Here is a 9920-nt window from a genome sequence, read left to right on the forward strand (position 1 = left end):
AGGAGCCACTCATCCACACACTCAAGTCGAGAGCCGTCAGCTGAAACAAGCATCGGATCTTTTCAGCATATGTATCTGCAGACCATCACACTAAATCAATCAAATCAAAGTGTTTATCATCATGTGCACAGTATGCATGTGCTGTTCACAATGAATGCCACAAAATACAAATGAAATATAAAGTAGATGAATAAGTAACACAAAATCTAAAGGCACTTAAAAACAGCAAGTAGAAACAAATATAATAAAAAAAAAACAAAGAATATAATAAAGAGAGAATGTATGATACATCAGAGCTGTATGTGCAATAGGCAGCAGTGAGTGTGCAATTATGCATGTGCAAACTTGGAATGTAAACAGTACAGGTGGGATTACATGAAGTAAATCCTGATTGTATACTCCTGTCAGCTGTTTAGAGTCTGATGGCAGAGGGAAAGAAAGAGTCTTTCAGTCTAGAGGTCCTACATTTCACACACCTGTACCTCCAACCGGAGGGTAGAGGTGTGAGCAGTCCGTCCTGGGGGTGTCCTTGAGGATGGAGGAGGCTTTCCTGCAGACTCTGCAGAGAGGGCAGTGAAGTCCTGGTGTCTTACCACTCTCTACAGGCGCTTGTGGTCCATAGCAGTAGTGCTGCCACTCGACGTTTTAGTTTTTTTATTTTTAATACATTTGCAAAGATTTCAAACAAACGTTTTTCACGTTGTCATTATTGTTTGTAGAATAGAACAATAATGAATTGAATCCATTTTGGAATAAGGCTGTAACATAACAAAATGTGGAAAAGGTTACGCGCTGTGAATGGGAATGTCCACATGTTGGTAATATTCGGGGAGTACAGTCTGTAGATTGCACTGGTTAAAGTCACCTGCAGCGATAAAAACAGCTTTGGGATGAGCCGTCTCTTAACGCGCTGTTGACATCGTGGAGTTTGCTGAGAGCCGCCGTGGAATTAGCTCTTGGGGCTGTTGTGTTTGTTTTTGACAATCATGAGGCTTGTTTTGAACTTTTTAATCAGAACTCCATTGCCATGTTCTCACTAACCCCGGCTCACTGACTTCCTCTTTACTAATGTATACCCACATAAGTAGCCGGTACTTAGCGCCTCCCTGGTGGTTACTATGTGTAACTGCACTGATCATCACAGGGGCTATGTATATTCCAGCCAAAAACACACTGCTAAATTCTCATGGTAGATAATAGGGCCAGCATTTCAGCAATAAAAACTCCTCATCTACCTGCGGCGGCAGTACAGACTCCTCAGTCTACAGAGTGAGTCTGTAGCTGAACGGCGGATTCTGGGACATTGTCTGAAAGCCAGGTCTCGGTGAAAATTAGAGCACGGCAATCTCTTATTGCCCGCTGTGTGGTGATCCTGGCTCTTAGCTCGTCCAGTTTGTCTTCCAGACACCGCTCGTTAGCTAGCAGGAGGCTGGGTAGTGGTGGTCAGCTAGCGAGAACTTTTAGCCTAGCATGGAGCCCTCCCCTCTTGTCGTGCTTGTGTCTCTGTCTCAGGGTCGCTGTCCTGGGGTCAGCCTGCTCACTTGAGGTCGGTGCTTCGGGGCCTTCCTGGGGGTGATGGTGGTTGCTGCAGGAGTGGACAATTAGTTGTAGCTCCGGTGGAATAAAACCGGCCATACTGCAGATACTAAGCCCATATTTCACACCATGACACAGGCATTTATTGCACACAATTACACTGTATGTCTCTCTCTCTGTCTCACACTCTCTCCCACACAGACACAGATGCATAGCCACGGTGCTTCAGATCAGTTCCTTAATGGCCCTGCTGTCAGAGTGAGATTAATGCTGTCCCAACTGCTAACATCAGCTTGCATTTCTGTCCACCTCTCAGCGCGGCCGTTCTCACAGTCCTCTGAACAGCACTCAGTGGGGCTCGTTTGTGTGCAGCTCCTCATGGTGGCAAAACCTCCACCTGAAAGCTCCGTTTCCCAGAGTGAGCCTTATTATGTCATGGGCCAAAACTATAGTTCCTCTCTGCAGGTGGTGTTGGAACAAAGCACAGCAAAATACTGTTGTTCAGATATGGCTATAAATGACGTTGTTTGATCCCTGAATGTTTGTGTTTGGGCTGAATCCTGATCCATCAGGATTATTAGGTCTGATTTTAAAGTCTCCCCTGACTGGCCACTTAGCAAGTAGCCACAGGCTCAGCTTATTGCTGCAGTGGACCAGAGAAGATGACCTTACAACACCCTGACTCACCAGGCATTTTCCTTTGTAGCATGCATCTATTTTTGTTCCAGCAGCAGCAGTGAGTGGCTAGTTTGTTCATTCTCTTGACCCTGAGCTCTTCTGCCTCGTGCTTAGTCTGAATCAGCAATCTTTCAGTGTGTTTCTGAGCCCCCCCCCACACACACACACACACCATGACCATGCCCCTCATGCACCACTTCTTCTGAATGGAGAGCAAGAATGATGCTGACATTTCATTTTCTTTGAAGGATCAGACAAAGTCCTTTTAGTCACTGTTTCTCTGGTAAACCTCAACACGGGGGGCAACAGTGGTGAAGTGGGCAGAGCAGTCGTCTATCAACCGAAAGGTTGAAGGTTCGAATCTCGGTGCCTGCAGTCCCCCCCCCAAGTTGCCTGTAATGGTGGCGCGTATGCACACAGCAGCCCGGGGCCCTCGGCTCCAAACAAAACTTCGTTGTACGTGTCACAGTGCTACAATAAAAATAAAGCTTCACAGTTTGCATGATCACACACTACAGTGACTCAGTTGAAAGAGAAGCAGCTTTTTCTTCACAAGTCATATCACTTTTGATTTATAGCCTGCAGCAGCATAGCTTTGTTTATTGATGAAAGTGTTCCTAAACTGTTATGACAAAGGCAATTTACCAGGTTTGGAAATTCATCAGTTTTGTTTCATGCATCTGTGCACCAGAATCAGTGTTGTGCACACACACACACACACACACACTGCTCAGCCCTGATCGTTATCATCATCTTAAGGCAAAACATTTTGTGAGACTAGCATTGTTTTAAAGTAAATAAAGTGTCTGCTGCTTTGCTCACTTCCACTCCAAGTATGGAGATTGTTCATGTCTGGAGCTCAAACTGATTTGTTGCAAACACATGCACAAGCTCACAGTTACACCGCTGTCTCCGTGATACAGCTCAGATATGGATCAGGAACCCCCCTAACGCGCTCCTGTTTCTTACAGTAACTACAGAACAGAAAGGTAGAGCTGATGGTGGAGTTTGGAGACATAATGGAATTAGCCACCACTTGAAAAAGCCACCACCCCATCAAGAGCTGGGAGTTGATTCATATTATTATTATCAGCAGAGTCATGATCCCGTTGTTAGGCTTTGTCTGTGTACTTTCTATTTTTGTTTGTTTAGACCTGTATGAGCTTTCACTCTCTTTGTACTGAACCAGGTGCTTCTGCTTCAGAAGCCACATTATTTTTGTGTGTAGCCACTTTTTGCTGTACAGATTGTGTTGGATTGGTTTTTGTAGCTCATAATTTAGATTTTAAAACAATTTCCTACAGTTTTCCCCTCAACTTCACCAGTTAGTTTCCCCTTCTTGTGCTCCAGCAGGCTCACTCAGAAATAAACACACACCCATGCCTGAGAGTGAAACATGCAGCAAGTAATTAGACATGTCTTAAGTCTCATGACAAATGTCTTAAGAGACTCTCATCGTCTCGTTTACGGTTCCACCCTCAGCACGCCAGCAGTAAACCCACTGATAGACAAGGGTGAAGCAGCAAGGCACCAGAGAACATCTGTTGACAGATTCGACAAGACATCTGTGTGGTTTTATGGAAACCGTTTCTTCAACAATATGTAGTAGTTATTTATGTTTTCTGCAAGACTGAGTGATGAATCCTTCATCTGTCTGGTTTACTCTCACTGATGATGCTGTTTTAGATAGCACTATTTGTTGATATGTGCTTATCCCAGTTTATTGCCAAATGGCCACTGTTTAAAATGACGTATAAAAATGTTGTTATATTTTGTTATATTTATTCTACTCAGTTTCAAAGTGAGTTATCCTGCTTCATTCCATGTGTTTGTCCCAACATTTAAATAACCAATTTTTAAGTATTATCTTTTGAGTTTTAATAAGAGCTGAAAAATTGGAAGATAAACTGTTTTTGGACTTTTAAAATATTGATGTCTGCTCCAGAAATTCCTCAGGACATGTTCTAATGTGTGATTTGAACCCTATAGGGTGTGGTCACTGCAAGAAAATGAAGCCAGAGTATGAGGAAGCTGCTGAAATACTCAACAAGGGCGCAGACGTAAGTTTCAAGACCGTTGCTTTTGTTTACATGTGTGCAGCATGCATGTCTGCAGGCCTGTGTGTTGTGCTTATCTTTCATACGTCACACTCTGATGAGCACAGAGAACTACATGAGTAGCGGGGCCTCATTAGCAGAGCATAGTAATCCCTTGTCGTGGCCTGAGGGATGTTGGTTGATGCAACTCTTGATGTGCTTTTAATTAGTCGGGTGTGTTCCTCACCTCTCCTCTGCACCGTTCTGCCCTCTGTGGTTATCCAACTCTCCCCAGCCACGGGTAGGGCCAGTTAAACTCCAGCCTAGTGACTGCAGCAATTATCTCATCTGTGAGTGTCCCCCCGGCCCAACACTTGGACCTTGTTCTTGTGGCTGTCTGCCCAGCACTGTAGGTCAATGGGAGATGCTTGGCCATTATCTAATATGGACGGACTGGCGCCTGTCTTACCCTGAGCTCTTATGAACCAGCATGCCATTTATTTTTCTTGCTTGTTTTTCTGCTAGTGCTTTTTAATGCAGCACCTTTATATACACAAAAGCTCTGTGTGCTCACTTGCAAAGGTTGAACTTGTAATAATTAGTTGGTGTTAACTGGTGTTGTATAACAGGTCAATCAAAGGAAACTTCACTGGTCTACTTGGGCAGACCACGCTGTCGTTTTTATTGTACCAGCATCCCTCATGACTGACGGTTTGCTATTGTTACGTCGTCACAGAGTCCGGGTGCGTTGGCAGCGGTAGACGCCACCGTGCACAAGGCTGTGGGGGATCGCTTCAAGATCTCTGGCTTCCCAACTGTTAAGTATTTTGAGAAAGGTGAGGAGAAGTACACGCTGCCACAGCTCCGAAGCAAAGAAAAGATCATCGAGTTCATGCACAAGTGAGTCCCAGTTAACAAGGACCTCAGTCACTGCTTTACTTCTGTCCAGCACTCTATGTAAAATTAACACAGACACAGACTCAAACACATGTGCATTGCAGTAATTTGGTCCTGGATTTAAATGCCTTAGCTGCACCCCCTTGATTAGAAGCAGTATTTCTTTTTCTAAACATCCTCCCTGTGTAATATATTAATCTTTATTATTATTATTAGTATTCACATTAGCATTTTGCTTTTTCAGGAACTGGCAGGTAAATGCTGTCTAATCCAACTTTATATCTCTGCTTACAGTACAGTAAAATAATAGATAAATGCTGCTTTGCCCTCTTTCATGTCTCCAGTCCCCAGGCACCTCCTCCACCAGAGCAGTCTTGGGAGGACAGGCCCACGAGTGTCAGCCATCTTGGGTCAGAGGATTTCCGAGAGTCGCTGAAGAAGAAAAAACATGCTCTGGTCATGTTCTACGCTCCCTGTAAGAGCTTAACTACATCAATTCAATGTAACACCTGATAACGGAATAGTTTGGTATTAATCTGCTACACAAATGTCTGGAATAATTCCTCAATGACTCATCTCTGTTGAATTGAATATGCTTGGCTGTTTTGATGAAAATATTACCCATGTGTTATTTTTTTGATCGCAGCCCTGCTCTTTTGGCCTCGGTGCGATCATATCCTGGGTTTAAACCAGTGCACGTATGTGAGTCAAAGCTTTCTGCCAAGCTCCTCATCACACAGTACAGTATATACAGTAAACCCCACCTAATCAACAGGGAGACCAAAGAAAGATTCAGATCACTGAGAATAGATTTTTTGCAAGTTAAAAAAGAGAACAAATCACCACATTTCATGAACCTCATTTCAGGGTCTCTGGAAAACATAATATTAATGGTTAAGGCTTGAGAAATAGCAGAACTGGAAAGTGGAAAAAGTTCCTGTTTTATTAAATGTTTTAGAAACAAAGTGTGGAGCAGGTCGTCTCCTAACCGGAAGATTAGCAGTTCAATTCCCGGCTTGTCCAGTCCACATATCGAAGTGTCTGTGAGCAAGACACTGAACCCCCCCGCTGCTCCCGGTGATGGCATCGGTGTGTGAGTGTTTGGGAGTGCAAATGGGTGAACGTCCAAATAGTGTGAGAGCACTTTGAGTGTGCTGCAATGCATAGAAAAGTGCTGTACAAGTATCAGACCATTTACCATAGTATGGCAGATCTGTTGCTTTTAGCTTAACGTCAAGTAAATATTTATTTGGCCTGAACAATATCACATATCACAAATTTGCCTCAAGAGGCTGTACAGTCTGTAAAGCACGACAGCCTCGGTCCTTAGAGCCTCAAATCAGATGTTATTCTGCCTCTAAGTAGTCAAAACCTCAATTAAAGCTGCTTTAAAGGCCACCACAAAGAAACAGTTGACTGACCTGACAGACTGGCATCTGGGGAGCAGATGTTATTAATTTTAGAACAGTTTACAACCTACCAAACCTACAGAAGAAGCCTGTTCTCATCTTATGTACCAGCTAACTCAGTGAGATTGTCACAGAGAGAAAGGTGAGAGTCTCTGTCATTGATCTTAATAATGTAGGGGCACTTTTTATCTGAGTTCTCAAACAAAACACAGATGCAGAAGAAATACAGAGCAGCTAACTGACCTAGTTACTAATTCCCACGTAGACACGTGCGCCTCAGCCCTTGCTTTCTTGTCCTTTGTGTCTGATGAGGGTTTAAAGCCAGTTGGGGACAATGTTCAGGCTGCTGCCTCTGTCAGGTCCTTCGGTGCTTCCTTCTACAAAGAGGCGCTCCAGATGCACTTCAGGTCGTAACAACCTTCGGCCCTCCCTCCCCATCTGCACCTTGCTCACCGGTGTCTCTTACATGAGGGAGCTTGTGTCTAATAGCGCAGTTGATGAGATGCAGCTGCTTTGTGAGACACCGAGACTTGAGGTGCTTCAGACAGAACAGTTGAATTTATTTTACAGAGATCTGGGCTATTAACTTTTAGCCTCAAATCTGTATAAATGAAACTAAACTACATTCCTTCTCTTGCCAAGCCTTTTATGACCTCAGGCAGCATTAAGTTGATAGTTGCTTTGTATGCGTACTATATTCATTTGAATCTTTGTCTAAGTTACTCATTACCCTTTTGCAGCTTATGTATAAATCTGCGTCTATATCAATAGCTGTGTGTTTTTAATTTCCAAACAACATGTTAACGCAGTTTCTGTTAAACTACTTATATATTGCTTTGCTCACAGCTGGATTTCTATCATTGTTTTCAACGAGCAATGGGGAGACAGAAGAATCAAGGCCACTACAGTCTTTGTCTGCTGCTCTCTCTCCCTTATGGTCTGTTGGAGTTTGTGAGAAAGATGAGTGAAAATGTGCAGTTAGAGGAGAGAAATGAGAGTAGAAGGTCTCATTAGCAACAGCAAGACTCAGCTTTTAGCAGCATTTCAGCAGCTTGGATGACAGGAGGTACAGTAGGTGAGATGTAAAAGCTGAAATGTTTCTGTACAGTACCTAGCATAGTGTGTCACCAGCTGCACTCTGACCTACCGTACATGGTCGGTCTGTTGTCTTCATCATGTTTCTCCAACTCTGTGGCAGTAGTTTTCAGCACAACAATGCCCAGACACACAAAGACTCGACTCCATCAGACATCTCTGTGAGGTCCAGGCCTTTTCACCCAAAATTAGTGTTGCTCCTTACTAATGCTCTTGTGGCTTAGTGGGAGCAAATCCCTGCAGCCAGGCTCCAAAGTCTGGTGAAAAGCCTGAAACCAGAGAAGTAGAGGCTGTTGTAGCACCAGAGTGATGCCCACAGTTGTGGAATAATCACATATGGGTGTAATGTTTGGGTGTCCACATATGTTTTGCCATATATTATATTTTAGAGGGGTTAGATGACTTAGAAGTCAGGCTGAATTTAGCAGTTAACATCTTCAGAGAGTTCAGCCAGAGGTTGTGGCATCCTACATCAACACATTTCCATCTGAACTGTCAGTACCGATTAGCCTAACACTCAGCACTGTACCAACATTTAACCCACAACATCTTTAGTATGGGTAAACGCCGATGACTGGGTCTTCAACCTTAACTCTGAACATGAATGCTTTTATCCAGTCACCCACTGACAACATCACCATCATTATCATTATCATTATTATTATTATTATTACATATTTTTTCTTGTTGAAAATCTCTCAGCACAACTTGTGTCCTTGGCTTTTTCACCTTTCCAGCAGTGGTAACAACCGTTTGGTTGTAATGAACAGAAGGAACTGGGTACTTGACATTGGCGACAAAAAAAAACAAAACAAAAGAAATGAGCAGCACCTACAGAAAGTGAATTTTCAGCAGAGACTCAAAGGAAAAATATGTCAGCACAAGCACAGTAATCACACTGCTTGATTGCAAGTGCTGTGCAAAAACACATCTTTTCCTGCTCAGCGAGATGTGGCTAGAATCCGAAGATCCTTCCCTCACAGATTAATAGGGTGGTCACTTCTCATGTATAGTTGGATGATCTCTAACTACTAGAAGTGAACCAGCTGTCTGCAAATGTGATGTTTAGTTGTGGGTCCTGTGTGTTGTGGAGCTGAGGTTGGCACACAAGTGAACCATCACTAATGTGGAATAAACCTTTAGGCCTCTACAGAATTGTGGCAGGGCCCTCTGCTTTGTGAGCATGTTGGAGATTGAGTATATAATGTATTGAAGTTATTCTGTTTGTATTTGAATGTGTGTTAGTGGCACCATGTTTTTGACATTATTGCCATGAAGCCAGATGCAGTTGTGTAAATGTGTGATGATTAACTGTAGTAATGTCCTGCCCTTGTTTGTGTGTGTTCTCTCTCAGGGTGTCCACACTGTAAAAACGCTGTCCCTCACTTCACCACAGCAGCAGAGCTCTTTAAAGAGGATCGCAAGGTTAGTGTCCACCCATTCAGTTACATACACGCACATTTACACCAAGCAGTAGTGGTGTGGCAACGAATCCCTCAAGCTCAAGCTGACACTTAAAGTAACGATTCTAGTTTCCCTGCATGACCCATGGTTAGAAGAGAAGATGATGCAATGTGCAGTGTTATGTCTGGGATGTGTTTAGCTCAGCTCAGTGAGCACAAACCCAGGCACATGGGGAAAACTGCTGGTCTGTGTTAAAAGTGAAAAAGACATGCTATTAAAACAGTGTCAAACTTTAAAAGTTTAGGTATTAGAAGTAAAGTGAAGATGGTTCTAATGTTTGTTACTAATTAAATTCATATGAAATGCATTCAACAGTAAAAACCCGAATCAAATCCATATTTGGTGTGACCACCTGTTCTCTTTAAATTGGCACCCGTTACATGTCCGTGCAGATTCTCAGTCATCCAGGTCATAGTAAGCTGAAAAAATCAACTGGACTTGGTTTTAGGTAGAAGACGTTTTAGAAAAACTCTAAATCACAGGGCAGAGGAAGTGCCCACAACTACAGAAGGGACCAAGAAGGAGAAACTACACATCCAGAACTCCCTTAAGGCTTGTGGGTACCCTAAGTGGGCCTTCACCAAAGCAAGGAAGAGGCCCAACACCAACAGGGAGAAACCAGAAACAAGAGGGGATAACACTGTCATCCCTTATGTGGCTGGTTTATCAGAGAAGTTAAAAAGGATCTTTTACAACCACAATATCCCAGTTAACTTTAAACCAGGGAACACCCTGTGGCAGAGACTGGTCCACCTGAAGGACAAAACACCCAGACATAAACAGAGTGATGTGGTGTATGCAATTA

General features: G+C 43.3%; 1 protein-coding gene across 3 annotated transcripts in view; it reads left to right on the forward strand.

Moving 5' to 3' along the window:
- The window catches only part of pdia5 (protein disulfide isomerase family A, member 5), a 63725-nt gene that overhangs the window by 36756 nt on the left and 17049 nt on the right, over positions 1–9920 (forward strand). For all 3 annotated transcript variants that reach the window (XR_002276915.1, XM_020623984.1, XM_020623982.1), the window contains exons 12-15: positions 4204–4274; positions 4987–5150; positions 5492–5622; positions 9006–9076. Coding sequence is in view for 2 of the 3 variants with exons in the window: in XM_020623984.1 (XP_020479640.1) it covers positions 4204–4274; positions 4987–5150; positions 5492–5622; positions 9006–9076 (437 nt within the window). In the remaining variant the exon portion in view is untranslated. The remainder of the gene's footprint in view (positions 1–4203; positions 4275–4986; positions 5151–5491; positions 5623–9005; positions 9077–9920) is intronic.

The sequence above is a fragment of the Monopterus albus genome, unplaced genomic scaffold, assembly GCF_001952655.1.
Source record: "Monopterus albus unplaced genomic scaffold, M_albus_1.0 scaffold318.1, whole genome shotgun sequence".
Classification (NCBI taxonomy): Eukaryota; Metazoa; Chordata; class Actinopteri; order Synbranchiformes; family Synbranchidae; genus Monopterus; species Monopterus albus.